Source organism: Protopterus annectens, chromosome 13.part0, assembly GCF_019279795.1.
Source record: "Protopterus annectens isolate FY-2018-M chromosome 13.part0, PAN1.0, whole genome shotgun sequence".
Taxonomy (NCBI): Eukaryota; Metazoa; Chordata; order Ceratodontiformes; family Protopteridae; genus Protopterus; species Protopterus annectens.
This window is the reverse complement of record NC_056747.1, coordinates 702,544,641-702,564,354: the sequence shown is the minus strand read 5'-3', so window position 1 is coordinate 702,564,354 and position 19,714 is coordinate 702,544,641. Positions and strand designations below refer to the sequence as shown.

Genomic DNA, 19,714 nt, shown 5'->3' with positions numbered 1-19,714 from the left:
AGCTTGTTATGGAGTAACCCTTCCACTCTAATTCTTGCCTCCAACCCATCATCTATCCTCCTTGGAAATACTTTTGTTACTCTGTCAGAGAACTCAAATGCTACCATTGTGTTGCTCATAAATTCTCAGCTAACAGTAGTGAATGCTTCCCTGTGCATCAAGACTTAGCAATAAGAGCAGTGTTTTCGTACACTCCAATTCATTCTGGATCATCATTGTTCCATTAATATTAGGAAATGTTTGCCCCCCCCAAACAAATACATTGATTTATAGCTATCAAGGTTGTTAATATCTTTGCCATTCTCTTAGCTAATATAGGTATAAATGCTTTATAATCATGGTTTAAAATGAAAATGTGTCTGTATAAAGCTGCATCTGAAAGGTCTGTACTCTCTTTTATTAATGCAGCCACTACTTTCTTCCAAGATGCTGGTATTTGAACAAAGCCTTCTAGATCTTTATCACTTCCTTCCTTCCTAACAGTCATGTTTCCACAGGAATACCATCCACTACTGAAGACTTACTTGCCTATTGCATCATTATGCATCAATGTTTTTTTTTTCATCTCTTTTCATCTTAGCTATTAATTGTTGAGCTTCACATAACCTTGGTATATGTAAATCTTCCTAAGATATTTCCATGTGTGCTTTTTCTTGGCTTTTGCGTACCTCTGCTTTATACAAATTTTCATACAATTTCTGAACTTTTGCCAATATCTCTATAGGATCTCTAGTTATTTTTCTTGTCATAGGCTCCCTACAATTCTTTCCACATTCTATCGTCTAATTCATTGTGCTAATAGTTTTTGTGCTCAGGAGTTGTTATAAAAATAGATGCCCTTACGGTTACTGCTGCAGTATTCAAAACATAAAGGTTCCCCTGATGCTGAAGCCCTATGTCTGGCCAGTCTACTAAAGACTACCATAAACATCAAACCGAACTGCAACATAGGGACCACAAACACCACAGGATCTAAACCAGCATAAAACTTTATTCTGGTACCTCGGCCTTTCGCCTTTTTGGAATTGGTAATCACATCAAATGCTATCCAATTTATACACCCAGTACTTCAACTTAGCCAATGAAACACCATCAATTAAATATTTTGAACATTTAAACACTTAAAGCTATAGTGACAGAAATGATCATAAACCTAAGACATAAATATTAGTTACATAAAAAAACACAATAAATACAACATGCTAATATATACCTCTTTATTATAATCAAATAATACTTTAACTGTCATAATGTAATAAATATTATTATTGTTTTATATATATATATATATATATATATATATATATATATATATATATATATATATTAATGTGCAAAATAATATGCTTTGTTATTAAACATTCATATATTTATTTCATCCAATGACAGTGACTAAATTTTTTGTTGTTGTTACTTTATAATTTATACTTATAAAGTTACGTTGCTATCTAAATTCATCTCCCTGAGGTACAATGTTCTATAATTTATGATCATTCTACATTCTAACTTAGTCAGTTCCTTTTTAAAATTCCCACCATCTGTAACATTAGGTTTTGCTTAAACACTAAAGAATATACTATTTGCCTCCCCCCATGTGCAAATATAAAGTGAGTGGCTACTGGACTGTCCATATTCCATCTCCTTATATCCCCCAAACGTTCCAGTAAATGTACCTTGACTTTCCTCTTTGTTGGCCCAATATACCAACAAGTTTTGCTACAATCACATCCAATGATATTTACAACTCCAGAGGAATTGCAATTAAAGTATTCTGTATCTCTATAGATCCTACCATTAATTATATTACCATCCAAGTTCTTAACTCTGCTACACACCGAGCAGTTACCACAAGTGTGCATCCCCATTGTGCCTTGTGAACTCACTCTGATACCCTCCCCACTCAATAACTCCTTTAAATTACTATATCTACCATAAGAGAAAGTAATGTGTTTTGGAAAAAGGTGTCCAATAGACACATCATCTCATATCACATGCCACACGTCTAACTATATTTTCAAAAGTCTACTAAAGACTCCTGTTATTTTAAAGGTTCGCTGAATGCCACTAAATGGTCCCTGCATAAAGTAGGGCATAAAGGTGACATTCAGGCTTACCAAAACCAGACATTCTTTGCCGCCAGTCTGAACGTATCTTTTACACCATCAGTCTGTTTATCTGCATCCTTTTCTGCCAGATGAACGTATTTTCATTCACCAGGTACTGAATATGCCTGTTTACTGCACCTGCAATATAAATGGTCCACTGGGGATTTTATTTATTTTTTTTACCTTTGTGTTACTTAGGGTTAACATCATCCAAGAAGTGTAAGTGCCAGTGTGGGAGACAGATTCCCCATACAGAGTGCCACTGTAAGTGTCATTTTTGCATAGGTGCTTGACCATGCATCTTGTTCTATTTGTCAGGCATTTATCCCAAAAACCCTTCACAGTAGACTTTCTTCCCTTTCCTTGTATCTTGAGAACCAACATCTTAAGCTACTCGCTAAAATACAATGGAAGGCATCTCCTGCCCTGAGGGTCAACTGTTAGGGAAAAATAAGGTGAAAAAGGTGTGGCCGGAATCTTCTGCTGTCCAGCCTCTTCCAGGTGTTTCCCCTAAGGTTGTTATGACCCTGGATGCTCGCCTGGCTGTGTTGTTGGATTTCTCTTCCATGACCGTGTTGGAGGCCAGTGAGGATCCTGGTGGCAGCACATCTGAAGAGGCTTTGCAGGTGTTCGTCTCTGACGTTCAGAGGGAACCACAACTGATTTTTTCTGAGAGGCCTAGGGGAGCTCCTCAGTTTTTGTTTGGGGAAGAAGTTCTTGCTATGGTTCTCGACTGTCATCCTGGGTCTGAACCTTATCAGGATGGTCCTTTAAAAAAGAAACAAAAAATTAAACATGTTTCTTCTGCTTTTATGGATCCTCAAAGTGAGTGGCAGGCTTTTACTCAATGGTTATTTTCTGCCTTAATGTCCTTAAAGCCTTCTCACAGGGTTTCAGTTCCTGCTCCTCCTTGGTCCTCTACTCCTGTTAAAAGGCCTAGATACCAGGAGTCTTCTGAGGATGAATCAGATTCTGCTGACGAATCCCTAACTTATTCTTCTCAAATTCCTTTTGCTTTGGTCTATGGGTCAGTGGAGGAGGAATCTGTTAGTCCTGATGTTCCTTCGGAGGAAATTTCCTTTGGGGACACATTAGGATCATGTATTTTTTCCAGTGGGATTATGCTCGGGTCTGTATTATCCATAACAGGTACTATGAGCTGCTGCAGTTGGAATCTCCTAAATCTGTGGCTATTCCTCCTGTTTTGGCTGCTTTACTGGATGCTTTCTCCAATGCCTCTTATGTATCTGATTCTCTCCCCCATGTTCCCAAGAAGCCTGACAGGTTCTTTTGGGGATCCTGAAGACTGTTTTTTTTCTATAAATGTTCTGCTGCTGACCCCCAGGAGTGTCTGATAAGCCATCTCAATTAATTCCTTTGCCCAAGTTATTGCCTTCTGACAAGGACAGCAGAACTATGGACAGGCTGGGTAAAAAGATTTACACTTCTGTTATCTTAGCTTTTAGGGCTATTAATTATCAGACTTATATGTCTAGGTATGTGTTGACTCTTCTTTCTCTCAGGCCTGTCAATTTATTTCTGATTTTCCAGACTTTGAGGGTAAAACTTCTGTTCTTTCCTTATTAGGGACTTCCTCTCAAGTCATTCATCATTCTATTAAATGTAGTTATGATGCGGCATATGCCTCTTCTAGGGCTGCTGTTTTTGGTTCAGTTATGAGGAGGTATTCTTGGCTTAGACTTCAACCTGTACCTGATGATATTAAAACTAAGTTGATGGATGCTCCTCTGGATTATAAACCTTTGTTCGGGTTGTTTAAGTCCCTTCAGGATAAGGGCAAGGCTTTACAGGAACTTAATCATGTGTTTGTCTCACTCATGTGCCTAAATTTCAGAGAAACTATCCTGCTAAACCTGCCTTTGTTCTTAGGCAATCTTGTCCTTCTAATAAAGGTAAAAAGATTGGCAAATTGGCTCCTCCTGCTAAGGCTACTCAGTTTTCGGGGACTAATAAGCCTTCCTTTCTGGACAAACCAGGAGCTGTGTGAGTGGCTGTCTCTTTCCAGCCACATTCCTCTTTCTCTTCACCTTTCTCTTTCTCTTCTAGTTTGGCTTGAGATAACTCAGGAGTCTTAGCTTCTGTTGATCATTCGTCAAGGGTACTTCATGGTGTGGAAATCCTGTCCTCCTTTTATGGGCATTCCTCAACTACAACTTCCCTTTTTTACTAGAGGTTCTTCAAGATCTCTTGCATCAGGGTACTATTCAAGAACTACCTGTGTCACAAAAGGGGAAAGAGTTCTACTCCAGACTGTTTCTAGTGCCCAGAAAAGAGGGCACTTGGAGACCTATTCTAGACCTCTCTTATTTAAACACTTTTCTAAAGGTACTTTCCTTTCAGATGTTGTCCCTTCAGTTTTGTTTTCCGCTTTTGCTCCCTCGGGCCTATATGGTGTCTCTGGATCTCAGGGGTGCTTATTTTCATATTCTGATCCATCCTCTTTTCAGGAAGATTTTACAATTTTCTGTTCCTTCCTGGCATTATCAGTTCTCTGCTTTGCCCTTTTGCCTTTCTACTACCACAAGGCTCTTCAGCAAATGCCTTGCTCCTGTGATTGCTTTTTGCAGGCTTTAAGGGATCCATGTTTTTTCTTATTTGGATGACCTGTTGATTCAGGAGTCCTCTCCAGAGTCCCTTTTGCAAAATCTTCATTTTGCTTCTCCCTTCTTCACAGCCTGAGGGTCACTATAAATTTCAAAAAGTCTTCTCTGACTCCTTCTCTGGATCATGTTTTTCTCCATTGCAGGATTCAGAGCGTGCAATTGCTTGCATCCCTGCCCCCTCCAAAGGCCTTAACTTTCATTTCTTCTTTCACACTCTTCTTCCTGTGGCTTCCATTACCACCAGGTAGTTTCTGAGAGTTCTGGGTTTCATGGCATCCTCTATTCCAATGTTCCATCTGGCCAAACTTCAGATGAGAAAGTTTCAGTGGTTTCTTAAATCAGTGTGGCTTAAAATTCTCACTCTCTAAACTTTGTAGTTTATCTTCTTCCTTGTCTCAGACAGGAACTTCATTAATGTATTCAGCAGTTGTCTCTGAATCCAGGTATCCCTTTCCACCCCCTTTTTCCATATCAGGAATTGTTCACAGATGCTTCAGACATGGGATGGGGGGTGACTTTTGGCTCTCTAAAGGTACATCAGATATAGTTGCCTCTATTTCAAAGAGATGAGAGCACTTCTGGTGGCTGTTCAGGCTTTTAAGTCATTCTTTCTCCTGAGCCTCTCAAGGTTTTCACAGACAACACAATAGTGATGCGGTATATCAACAAACAGGGAGGAACAAGATCTTATCTTCTTTGCTAGTTGGCACTTCTGGTATGGGATCTTGCTGTCAAGTGCCAAGTGACTCTTCAGGCAGTTTATATCCCTTCCAGTCAGAGCATTGTGGCAGACACTCTGAGCAGGTCCTTAACTCAAGTCCCATAAATGGATGTTTCACAGGGTTGTGTTTCTAGACATCATCCACCATTGGGGTACTCCTCAAATATAACTTTTTGCCTCCCCTCTGAGCAAGATGTCCCTTTATGCATTCCCTCCTCTTCCTCTCATTCCGAAGGTCCTGTTCAAAATTCAACAGGACGCTCACAAAATCTTGTTAGTGACTCACTTTTGGCCACTACAGCACTGGTTCACTCTAATTCTGCATTTAGCCAAGGGCAATTACCACAACTTACCTCACAGGGTGGATCTAATCACACAAGATAAGGGATCTGTCATCCATCCCCATCTGTCAGTGCTTCAGTGGATACTGTGGGTGATAGGATTTTGATTTCTCAGAGACACCTTTCTTCTGAGGACATACTGTAAGTCCTATAGGAGGCCAGGAAACCTATGACTAGGAAATTCTACTTATCCAAATTGAAGGGGGTTCTTTTTGATGTCTCTCTCATAACCTGTACCCACTTACTGTGGATGTTCCTTCGGTTCTTATTTGTCTGAGTTGCTCAATGCTGGTTTGGCCTATTCTTCTATTAAGGCCCCCTTTCAGCTATCTTAGAGACTTTGGTGTGAAGCACAAAGCAACCAATGATATCCATTTACTATGTAGTGTCTTGGAATTGGTCTTATATAACAATGTGTTTCTATACGGTAGTACTTACTACTGGCAGAAGTCGGGGGTAGCGATGGGAACCCCATGTGCAAATAGTTATGCCAATCTGGTCCTGGCAAGATGGGAAGAGCTATGGAAAGTGGATATTAACAAGAAATGGAATAGAAACATAGTTTTCTATAATCGATTTGTGGATGATGTCTTTCTCTTATGGGATGGCGATTTAACCTCCTTGGAACATTTTGTACAATTTTTGACCAACACAACTTCATTTTTGAAGTTTGAAGTGACATCTTCTAGTACGGCGATAGAATTCTTGGATGTTAAGTTAATGTTAGATGACACAGGAAGCATCAATACTAGAATATATACGAAACCTGTATGGTGCAGTTGTTTACTACACAATACTAGCATGCATCCCAGGCATGTTCTTGACAACATAGTGACTAACCAACTAACTTGAGTGTCTAAGCTCTGCATGAGGGATGAGGATTATAGGGAGGAGCAAATTAAACTTATCAATGACTTTAATAAGAGAGGGTACAAAGTCAAAGAGACACAGACCAGTGAAGCAACTAACTTGGAACTACGCTCTGAGAGGGGAAGACTCTATTTTTCGGACCAAGGAGAAACAGTTAAGATCAAGCAAAAGGAGGTAAAGTCCAATCTGAGATGTCAGTTGACATATAGTGCTGACAATTTTGCTATCCGTAATACCATCAGAAAATTTTGGCTAGTGCTAACATCTGACAACAAAATTAAGGAAATTGTTGGAGATCAACCCAGCTTTTCTTTTAAGAACAGGAAAAATGTAAAAAGACTATTATGTTATAAAACAGAAACTGAAGCTATTTCTGAAGACAGGAGTTTTCAGATGAACAGGAGAGTTGGTACAGTCAGATGTGGAAGTTGCAAGGCATGCTTTCATATAAACATCTCAAATACTTTTGCACATCCCCTGACTAAGAGGAACTATACATTTGAAGGATTTGCAAACTGTCGGAGTAAGAACATTATCTATGTGGCAACCTGCAGTCATTGCAAGGCATACTACATAGGGAAAACTAATCAAATGCTCAAGGAACGTATCCTAAAGCACTTATCTGACATAAGAAAAAAAGTTACCAGCAATGCACTTTATATGCATATTAGTATACATGACAGTCATTCTTTCAAGTTCATGGCACTAACTAGGCTTCATGAAACACCAAGAGGTGGGGATTTAGTAAACCGAACAGAAATTGGAGAGATGAAGTGGATAATGAATTTGCAATCAGATCAGTCACCAGGTCTGAATGCATTTATCCCTTTAAAACCTGCACTAAAAGGGAAAGCTCTTCAACATCCAAAATGACTTAATTAAAAGGGTGTGTATGCTGCTATGGTTACTAAATGCATATAAGTGAGTGAACACTAGAAAATGAAGGTATTTAAGAAGACTTTTCACTGGCAAACATTTAGGATTTGAAAAAGGTATTACACCGAAAGCACTTATCCGGTTTATGAGCCAGTGTGTTTATTTTATTTTATCTTATCATCGTATATTTTATTAAAGTTTTCACATTTCAAGTGCTTTTAAGTGGAATTGGTGGCAGAACCATTTGTTTTTGGAGATTTGAGGTGTAACAGTTTCTTAAAGGCATCTTGAATTTATTAGACTTCCCAGGAAGCCTGTTCGCCCTCCCTGGGATCTTAATTTTGTTTTGGAGAAGTTGACTCAGGCTCCTTTTGAACCCCTGCTTCAGCTTCTTGCAACATTGTTTATGGAAGACTGTTCTTTTGTTAGCACTTACTTCTGCCAGATGGGTGTCTAAGTTGCAGGCCATTATGGCTTGTCCTCCTTTTTTGATTTTTTATTAGGACAGAGTGTCCTTGCACACTGACCCTTCTTTTATGCCAAAGGTGGATTATGAACTATTACTTAATCAGTCTCTTAATCTGCCTACTTTTTTCACCTCTCCACAAACTGACAGTGAGAGGGTACTGCATACTTTGGACATGCATAGGCAACTTAGGGTATAGTTGGATATGACTAAGGTTATTAGAAAATCTGATCAGTTATTTGTTTCTTTTCATCCTAGGTCTTTGGGACTTGCTGTATCTAAGCAAACTATTTCTTCTTAGATTTATAAGGCTATTTCCTTTTGTTGCATATTATATGGTAAGAGCCTTCCTTTTTCAATTAAGGCTCATTCTACTAGATCTGTGTCTCCTTTTGGCACCTTTCTCAAACATTTAGATACTAATTCTATTCCTGAAGCAGCTACCTGGACTTCTGTGTATACTTTTAACAAGCACTAAAAGTTGGATGGTATCTCTAGAGCTAGGGCTGGTTTTGCTAGTTCAGTTCTTCATGGCTTTTAAGGGGCCTTTTCTGTCCCTTCCTCCTCCCATGTTTCCTGTTGAGCTTTGGCACGCTTCTTTGTTTTGAATGCTGTAGTAGCGAATGTAAGGACATAGTACAGTTGTGTAAAATCTTACCATAAAGGTAGATGTCCTTGCCTTCACTGCTGCAGTATTCGCTCCCTCCCTCCATCCCCTTAGTTCTTTACCTTCCTGGGTGTACCCATTACCTCTTGGGGTCCTTGTACTGGTGTTCCTCCTGGGGCAATTAGTTCTGTTTTTGGTAGGCCTGGACATCACCTTTATTCCCTATGTTATGTAGGGAGTGTTTGGTGATGTTTGGCATACCTTTAAAATAATAGGAGTCTTTAGTAGACTGGCCGGATGTCGGGCTTCTGTGGTAGAGGAACCCATATGTTTTGAATACTGCAGCAGTGAAGGCAAGGACACCTACTGTTATGGTAAGATTTTACACAACTGTACTTTACTTAACATCAACCTTTCAAAACTCATGAATATTGTCCAAGACATTTTACTATTTTCCTTAGCACTTTGCAGTTGATTTGTCTTTTCTATTAGATTCCCCTTCTTCTGCAATGCTTTATCATTTGTCAGCCCCTCTAAATAATTCTTTCTTTCCCATATCTCTTTGTTTTTTATTTCAACCATGTTTTTAAAGTATATTTTCATTTTACTTCACACACTAGCTATCCTTTTTTAAGTAATTTCTATCTTCCCTAATCACTCTCAAATTGTACCTACTACCCATTCCTTAAATTCCTCTCTTTTAACAAATAAGCAGGAACATGCAGTTGTCTCATTTTTGAATCATTACTCTGTATTTTTATCTTAGTTTTTATTGGTGCATGATCTGATATTGTTATTGGATGAGTTTCACAGCTTTCAATGAAGTACACATGTTCCAGTGATACAATTTCTATCTACTCTATCCCAGTTATTGTATCTTGAGGAATAATAATAGATACATTCTGAGTTCCTTCTAATTAAATTAAGTTCCTTCTAATGAAATTACATCTTCCATACCAAATGCTCTCATGTATTTCTTCAGACGTCTACCTTCTCTTGTCATATTTTCCTTTCTAGGTTCCTTTGGTGCATTTGACATATTGCAAACCAGGTTACAACCACCACTCATGAATAATATTCTCTGCTGAAAATTTTAATTTCACCCAAAATTCTCCTAAGATGCATAACAGTATTTTAGGTGGAATATAAATACATGTCATCATAATCCTCCTCCTTCTCCTGCCATACTATTACTGTCCTTTATTTTCCCATTCTGTCATTATCTGGGACCCCCTTACAATCAGTATCATTATTTCCATTTTCCTTTGTCCATGACATTCCACCGCATGTCACCCTGAAATCCTATCTTTGTCAAATTCACATGCATATTTATATTCAGGTGTGGCTCCTGGGACATTATTATTTGCACCATATACTTTTTAATGTAATTGCAATGCTATTTGCCTTTAGTCTATACATTTAAGGTAATTTATATTCCATTAACATTCATAAAGCAGTCATTATGATAAAAACACCCTACTCACACATTGTATATGACAATTCTTTTGACTATGTTTCCATCTTGCAGCTTATATGAACCCACTTGTGGTTGGCAGGCTGATCTCGTATATTGTTTTTTTCTTCTCATCTCAATTTAAACTCATGTTACATTTCCCAGACTTTTCACTGCAATAATACACCATTCAAAAAGGAAATTCGCCATGCAGATAGCAATTTCTCCAAGTATATGGTTGCATCCACAGGTATTCCCTATTATAAAATTAATGTTAACTGTGCTAATATGTATGTTAGAACTTGTGTTCTGAATTACTGAGATTGCTGTCTGTTCTTAACTCTATTTCCCTCCTTGGTGAAAAAAAACTTGCATGCTTTCAGTAAACATTAAGTTTTACACTTAAGAAAAAGTACACTAGCTAACTTTAAATATCCTAAATTGTGCAGTCTTATATTTAATGCATTAAAGTACTAAAGGTGCTGAGGAAACAATTGTTTATATACCTGTTTACTTCCCACAGTTTCAATTTTCATTTCTTATTCCACTTTCTATTTTCATGGAACTGCTTGCTTATACCTCTTTAAAAGTTAATTATGTTGTATTTTGCAGTGTCAGCAAAAAAAAAAATATGCAAAACTCAATGTCCAGACCTATCATTATTAATTTTCTATACCTGCAGACTTCTTCTCTTCAGCCAAATGCAGGTGCTAGTAGAAAAAACCCAGCAAGGTACCTTGCAACTGTTTTATTATTTTTTTTTCTTTTTTAACGTCTTCTTGCTTTAAGAAATTGTCTATAGTTAAAGTTAAAACATTAATTTAGACATACAGCTCTAGAAAAATGGTGGAAATTATTATCTATTAATTTTATATATGATATGATCAATCCACATTTACATAGTCCCAGCAACAAAATATTACACTTTTATTAGCTTTAATTTGCTTCTTTCCAGCCTTTATTATGTTGTCATACTGTAAAGTGTACACATTACAACTGAGAAATAGTATTTCCTTGCCTTAATATCACTAGGCGGATACTAGCTGAATGACCCCAGGGCCTTTACAAGCCTAGCCAAGTTCACCCCATGTTCCCAAGGGTGTCTGGTTCAAGCAGACACTAAAATCAACACCTATTGCCCCCCGTTCAAGAGGGACACAGGTGGAACCCCCAGGGTGAATTTCCGGTTACCCATCTAATTGTCCAAACTGCACTTAAATAGGGCCTATGAAGGCCTTTGTTTATCATGAATAGGAAGCTTATTCCAAAGGTGGGGCAAACTCTGTGAGACAAATCTGTTTCTCCAGAAAGTTCTGTTGATGTCACATACCAGGTTAAGGTCCTTTGAGAGAGTTATCCATGTGCCATTTGACTTGCGATTGTGCAGCATTTCCATCAAAGCTGGGTCAGAGATTGATCTATATGCAAAACACCTCTGAGCAGTCTGTAGGACACAGAGTAAAGTGACGATGATTTCAGTCTATCCGCATAAGACAGATATTGAAGACCCTGAATATTTTTCGTAAGGAACCTTTGTGGTCTCTCCAGTTGCTGCAGGTGTTTGGAAAGGAACATTCCAAAGGGAGCATTGCACTCTGTTACTGGCCTGATAAGGGAAGAGTACAGGGGGGTTATAACCTTTTTTTTCTGGAGGCAATACCCTTACTTATGAAATGAGCAATATAAAATGCCCTTCTTACCATTGATAAAACTTCTCTCCTCACACCTTGCATTTAAAATACCTCTAATTGTATACTATGCAGAACAACTTTATACTCATCACAAAATGACATGTAATTTACATCAGGGAACTTTTGTACAAATATTAAAAAAAGGAAAGCCCTTTTACTTGGTCAAGTATTCAGGCCATTTAGTATCCTTCTAAATATTAATGTCATAAATTAGGTATTATGCCTATTAGTTTAACACAGCCGACAAACGTCCAGTACTTCTCATCCATTTTGTCTTGCAGAGCCACATTTCACATATCCAAAGTACATCTAGTGGGACTGATGCTTTGTAGTTCTCCCACTAAACTCACTAAACTCACTTTGTTGCTGCTCTTCATGGTCATATTGATCTCCCAACCAAGATCTGTGGTTCAAGTATAAGGTACTCCTGATTCTTCTGGTCAGCTCCTGGGCTTTTTTCTGCCACTCAAACATCTTCCTTTGGAATGATGGAAACTATTTTACTGGCAAAAGTCTCTCACTGAGCTCACTCCATGACAGAAGATTGGGAAGCAGAGTACCTTTTAGCTGCTGGCTCACTCTTTGTTAACTAAACTGTTTTATTTCCTCAGCAGCCTGTTCTGCTTCCAAAAACACATTCAATCCTCCTGGAAATATATCCTGAAGACAACTGGATATAGCAACTTGAATCTCATCTTTGGCCTGGTGCAGTAGCATAGCTAGAGTTGGGTAAAGGGGGCAACCAGCCACTCTAAGTATAAATTGTTAGGGATTGAGGCCATTGGATCCTGATTGCTCTTTAGTTAATTCAATTGCAGTCAAACCTGAATGCTGTAACACGTTGTATGGTCTAAACTGTAGCAACCATCCTTCCTAATTCAGTTAGCCTTCTAACAGCCCAAGTTTGTTACCAAATGCTTACACAGAAACTGGTATTCTTATAGACTTGTAACATTTTTAATTGTTTCATATATGTAACCTCATACAATGTCACTTAAAGGAGCTACTTGCAAATGTTTCCATGAGGATGGTTAAGATGGAATTACCCAGTCTGTATTTTAATGTCTTTACTGCTTCTGTATTTGCACATTTCAATTTTGCTTATATCTGCTGAACTGTGAACAAGCCATGCATTATTAATATTATTTCTCTACTTGTACTTACGTAATTTGTAAAGCAATTTATATTCTTTATTTGTCCATTTACAATGCACAGTTTGGATTTAGGCTGCTAGGTGGCAAGATATTTCCCTGTGGTACATTTCATATGGGGCAAGTTTAATTCAGCTGCAGAAACATATGGATGTTACATATTCCCTGTGAGCACAGAGAAGTATGTAGCAGTATGCCTATAGTTTTAATAACAAAGTGCATAGGGAGGAAATAAAGTCCACAGTCTGCAAGGCACCAAGACACAGCAGGCAGTATGACAGGCATCAGCATTAGGATGCCCAGTGGACATGCCAGTGGCAGTCAATGCCTTTATTAATGGTATGCTTGGAGTATTACTCCCTTTGCAGTATTTAGAGAACATTGCCTGAAACACAATTTGAACTGAAATATGGCTACAGTTGCTGTCAGGATTTCCTCCATGGTGTAGCACATTTATAGATGTTGTAGTTACATAAGCATGTACTGTACCCTAAGCACTACACAAACTACTTTCCCTATCTCCATGCACTTTGTTATTGAAACTGTAGGCATGGAGCTGTGTTCTTCTGTGTGACCACAGTGAATTTGCAGCAGCCATACATCTCTGCAACTAAATTTCACTTCAGCCATATGCCCACAACCAAAAGTACTGCAGGGAACTATCTCTCCACCTAGCAGCCTCAACCTAGCACAATTTATATTTTTTTTCTCATCAAAGCATAGCTAGTAGTCAAAAAGTTCAATATAGCAGCCCGATGATCTAGTTGTCAGATAGGAAATAAATAAATAGACCAAAAGACTCTAATATGATACAGACAGAAAACATTGGCTGACCATCTAGAATGATGGTTCTCATCAACAGGCAAAATTTACATTATGCTTTTAGTACCTTTAAAGAAATAAACCCGTTCTTGGCCATGAAAATTCTTGGCTGGAAGGGCAAAAGCTGCATCAATGTTACTGGGAATGTAATCAAATCCATCAGAGATGAGGCGTGGGTATCCTGGTTCCAGCACTCCATCATCAAATCGCCAGTATTCCTTCCCCTGGTAACAACATACAAGGATTCAGTTAATTTATTGTGGTAACTGTAAAGGAAAGTATCTGTGCCAGCACACGAAAGCCACTCAAAATATTAACAACAATTTGCTCAAATACATTTTCTAGTCTCCACTGTTAGCGACCAACATTTTAAAAGAAATAATGTTTTGAAAGTCTTACTAATTTTGCTAGGTATAGATTCTATTTTAGAGCTATTAACTACTATTATAATTTTTTTCTACAGACTCATATGTTTTTATTGAAGTCATAGCTATCAGAATATATTTACTACCTATAAAATTCGCTGCAACAATGTTATCTTTCCCCCCTGTATTCTGATGATCACTGGCAGAAGCAAATCAAAACAACTGCAGTGTAAAGTTGTGTGTGTGTGCAAGTATGTATATGTATGTATATCTGTATATATCTATCTAGCTTTCTCTCTATCTATATATGTATATATATATATATATATATATATATATATATATATATATATATATATATATGTACACACACACACACACACACACACACACACACACACACACACACACACACACACACACACACACACACACACTGCATTGGAGGAGGGGGATTCTAGGATTCTATAAACCTACCTATGGACAAAAAAAGTTTATTCATAGTAATATTTCTACTTATAGGACATTTCAGTAAATTAGTACTTTAGCTTCTAGAGTGACAACAAATGTTCACTGACCTCATATCTCTCAACCTCTTAGCATAAGAAATCTGGACAAAGCCAAAAAGAATTGGGGGAAAAGACAAAAAAATAGAGGCTTTCAAATATTGCTTTTATAAATTTAGAAAGTTGATGGAGTAGTGTAGTGGGTTTTGCATTTGAATAATTTGTCTGAAACTCAAATAACTGTCATTATTTAGTGACTTCAGTACTCAATGACTTAGCAGAAAATTTCCAAATTTTATGAGACTTAAAATATCAAGAAAAAATCTGGACATTCTATGAAAATCTGGACAGTAAAGAGGTGTGCTTGATCTTTAGAAGGTCATATGATTTAGCAGACCTATAAGTTTTTACGAGCATCTCTACTTCACAAATCTCAGTGAAAGTTAGATAGCAGTACTGGCCATAATAATACAAAGAAAACATTTTCTCTCCTTTTTTCACTTCCTTCTAATCCTTTCTCTTTTTCTAAGCATGCGGGTGTGAAGAGTACGCATTTTATTGCAAGGTAAGACTACAAGCTGAGCACTTCCTGAGAAACATTTGCATGAATAAACTGCAAGAGCAGTTTACATGGTCTCTGCATCAGCTGATGACCAAAATAATCTGTGGTCACAGTTTAAGGCAGGTTTTGCTATGAAACTTTGAAAACAAAATCCAAGCATCAGAAATGCTGAAAAGAAATAGCTGAAATACAGAGGAGGAAAAAGTAAAGTAGAAGCATTTTTTGCAAGAGGGACAAGTTTCCCATACTCCCCAAACTTATATATACCAGCCCAATAGTTGCACAAACTTAACGAAGGGAGAAATCCCACAAAAAGAAGGGAATCCATATTAGCACATGTTTAGGAATTGCACAGTAGTGATGTCCTATGGAAAACAATTATTGGTGTTGTGTTCCGCTGCATGTTGTGCTGCTGGCTATTGACGCTAAAGGAATTTCACTTCAGCTACTTGTAGATGTACCCTTATGGCAGCCTCAAAGTGTAACTCTAAATACTATACCTACATTTCTCTCACAAGCAAAGCCTACTGTCTCCCCAGCCTTTTACTTCTAGCAGGTAACATTCACACAAACCCTGGTCCCTTAACTCCCACCTCTACCTACAATGCCTGTGTCCCTCATTGCCCTCTTAACAAACACATCTCATTCTACTCAATAAATATCAGAAGCATTCTAAATAAAGTCAGTGAACTCTAAGCCTGGATATCTTATCACACCCCTGATGTCATTGTTCTTACTGAAACCTGGCCTAAATCTTAACACCTAGACAAGGACCTCCTCCCCCCTAGCTATAACCTACTATGCTTTGACCATCAAAATAAAAAAGGAGGTGGATAGCCATCATATACTCTAACCACCTTCCTCTAACCCCAAAAACCCAATCTCACTCTTCCCCCCAGCTGAAATGCTCTCTGCCAACCTTAAGCTTAATAACCATACAACTACCACTATAGTAGCCATCTACATTCCACCAGGGGAAAATAGTCCATTTCTGGAAAACATACTTCCATACTTCTCTCAACACATCTCTAATGAAACTATCATCCTTGGTGATGTCAGTATTAACTGGTTAACCCCCTCTGTTCTCAATATTCTGCCCAGCATATAAATTTGTATGGCTTTATGCAACTTATCTCAGAACCCACACGTGTAAACAACTCACAAGCTACTAGTCCTCTTATAGCCTGGATACCAGTCTCTAATCCCTCCAAATACCACATCCCTAAAACTCTATCTAACTCTGTTAGTGATCATTCCCCTATAAAAGTCCTTAGACACTCACCTCACTATATCAAACCTCATAGATTCATAACCTGTAGAAAACTTACTAACTTCCATCCTGATACTTTCAAATCTCTGCTCTCAAAAATAAACTGGATTTTCCTCCTTCAGCTACCCCTTGATGATGCTGTCCAGTTTTTTTAACTCTGCCATCCTTAATATTCTTAACTCTCTAGCCCGCCCCCTGTATTGTCCAGGTAAAGTCCAACATCTCTCCCTGGCTATCCAGTGGAACTCATTCTCTAATAAAAAATAGAGACAAAGCATGGAAAACAAGGACAAAAACAAACCTCCCAGTAGACCTGCAAAAATTTAAAGAACTTAGAAATAAGGCCAGAAAAAACACATTAATAAAGATAAAAGAGACTTCTACTATAATCCCCCTTCTGCCATGACATCCAACCCAAAAAATTCTGGAACTCAATTCTGCACCCTGGTACTCCTAGCTCCCCTAATCCATATCCAGATCCAACTCTGCTTGACACTGCCTCCTCCTTCAACGTCTTTTTCATAGACTTTATATCTAAACTACTAAATCCAACCCCCAACATATCTACACAAAGTAATAATTCTGTGAATATAGAATCTGCACATAACTTAAACTCTTCTAATACTTTCTCACTTACACCTGTACCCACCAGTTATATCAAATCCTTGCTCTCCAAATTAAAACCCTGTTCTGTTTCTATTGACAACATCCCCACTCAGTTTCTTCATATAGTCATTGACCCTCTTGCCCTCCCTGTCTCTATCCTAATTAACTGCTCTATCTTAAAATCTAAAGTTCCAGCCATTTGGAAACAATTCTATATCTTTCCTATACACAAAGGAGGTAACTCCACTGACATCACTAATTTCAGACCTATCGCTATTCTATCACCACTCACTAAAATCCTTGAAAAATTTATTCAGAAACAAGTTATGCAATACATAATTCAAGAACACCTGCTTTCTCCAACTCAATATGGTTTTAAACCTAAGTATAGCAGTACCACTGCCCTAATATCCTTCCTTAACACTGTTTCCCTAGCTAGAGATGACAACAAACATGTCTTGCTTATTCTTAGACCTTTCAAAGGCTTTTGACACTGTATCCCATCTTCTTCTAACCCACAAACTAATTAATCTTAACTTCTCCCCTTTTACTATTGCCTGGTTTGCCAGTTACCTCTCTGACTGACTTCAAGCAGTTAAATGGCTCTCTGCTCACTCCCCTTCTCTTCCAGTTAAAATGGGTGTCCCACAAGGTTCCATCCTTGGGCCACTACTTTTTAATATCTTTACCAATTCTCTCTACTCCTCATGTCCTCTCTCATGTCTAGTCCAATATGCTGATGACTCACCCATCATCACTATTGCTGACTCACCCTCTGAGCTCATCTCTGCCACACAGTCAACCTTCAAACCAGTTGAAAACTGGCTCTCCAAAAATTAAGTAATCCTGCCTTATTTTTCATTAATTTTGTTAATGTATACATTCTATATTTCTACTATTCTTCTGCCTGTTTGTTGTCCTTATGCTTAAATTTTTTTGTATAATCTGTAGGGAGCTTTTCTCCCCAGGCCTCCACTGAAAAAGCGCTACTTGGCTTAGTCGGACTAACCCAGTCAACAAATGTAAAATAAATAAATAACTAAAATATGTTCCAGTGGTGAGAGACATATACCCCATAATCAGGCATTGTATTTATACTGTTGCTGCCAAAAAATCTTTGATATTTTGAAAATTTGACTAGAACATTATATTCTGCTGACTATAAGTGAAATATAAATACATGCCAGCATAATCCTCCTTCCTTGACAGTAACCCTGTAAAGACCCACCATATTATTCTTTGGGAAAATATTTTAAATGAGTTAAAAACACAAACATTAACAAATATCAGTGATGAGATAATTTCTCAACATGAAAGACAGAGAGAGACTTGCAATATAGCTATACATTGATCAGTGACTTAACTTCAGCTCTCCTAGTGAGAAAACAAAAACTGTTCATTAACAGCCAGTGATGCTGTCAGTTTGAGTAAAATCAGTTACTGGCTAGTAAGCACACTGTCTGGGTGCCTTCAAAGAAGAAACTTAGGGAGTCTGAAAGAAAATCAACTAGAAAAGGTGAAGAAAAAACACCCACTGGGAAGAATTCTACTGCCATTTAGAAGAAAGTAGTTCAAATTCCAGCTTTGGTGCAAGACATGGTTTCCGGTATTCTAAGGAAAAAAAAAATAAAATATGCTCAGTGCTGATTAAATAAAGATATGGGAAGGCTGGCTGAGTATGAGACTATTCAAGAAGAGATGTTTCAAAAAATGGTAGAATTAGAGGACAGAGCACATGGGGAAAATCTGGGATCTTCTGCTGTACCAGAGAAACTAGAAGGAACTGACTGTATTAATTTTTGAAGACATAAATAAGCAACTGGACATGGTATTCCACAGCAGGAGCTGTTAATTGAAAGGGCACACCATGTGTATGCTCCAAATCTGGCCATGAGAAAGTAGTCAACACCTCTATTAGTAAAGATGCAACCATACCAGCAGAAAGAGTTGATCTTGACAAAACTCTGGCAAAAGGGCAAAATATTAAAGTTGGAGACAGCAGAGTATTTGTAAAGAATCATTATTCACTGTACAGCATGCAGAAGTGAAAAAATGTATTCTAGTAAACAGGGAATGTCAAGAGGCAAGTGTTAGATTCAAGCTGCTATATCCAGCTATCTTCAGAATATTTTTCTCTGGAGAATCAAAGTCATTTTTGATGCAGAACAAGCTAAGGAAGAAATGCAAAAGTTTGTTCAGCAAAGAGACATTTCTAGTGAAACCTTTTCCATTGTTCCAAAGAAAAATGCTTGAGAGACAGAGAAAAGCATAGGGGTTGACAAAAGAATTGGGAACACTGTGGACCTGAACTGGAATCTGGACTTGGGAGATGGAGATAAACAGGGAGAAGACTAGCAACATAGAAACTAATGAATAAATGTGAGACTGAAAATATTGATCACTTTTGTGAAAAACAATTGAATAAGAATCAGTAGAAAGAGTGAACTTTGGTTGACTTTGTTAAATGTGAGGAAATAATCATTTGCTTAGCTTCATGTCATTAATGTTTAAAAGGAATTTGAGGGGAAGGGAGGAAGAAGAAAAAGTAAGTAAACAATTTACTTTCTTAACAACATTTCTATGAAATGTTTCACAATATAAATTACATATTTTATAGTAACTATTTTTGTTGTTTTTGTGTGTAATAAATTTATTAAAGTAAACAGATACATTTTTTC

The 19,714-nt window shown here is 37.7% G+C and overlaps 1 protein-coding gene across 1 annotated transcript in view; it reads right to left on the bottom strand.

Annotated features, from left to right (window-relative positions):
* The window catches only part of VTN (vitronectin), a 100,170-nt gene that overhangs the window by 24,361 nt on the left and 56,095 nt on the right, over nucleotides 1-19,714 (bottom strand). The window contains exon 6 of the mRNA XM_044054393.1: nucleotides 13,795-13,951. Coding sequence (XP_043910328.1) covers nucleotides 13,795-13,951 — 157 coding nt within the window. The remainder of the gene's footprint in view (nucleotides 1-13,794; nucleotides 13,952-19,714) is intronic.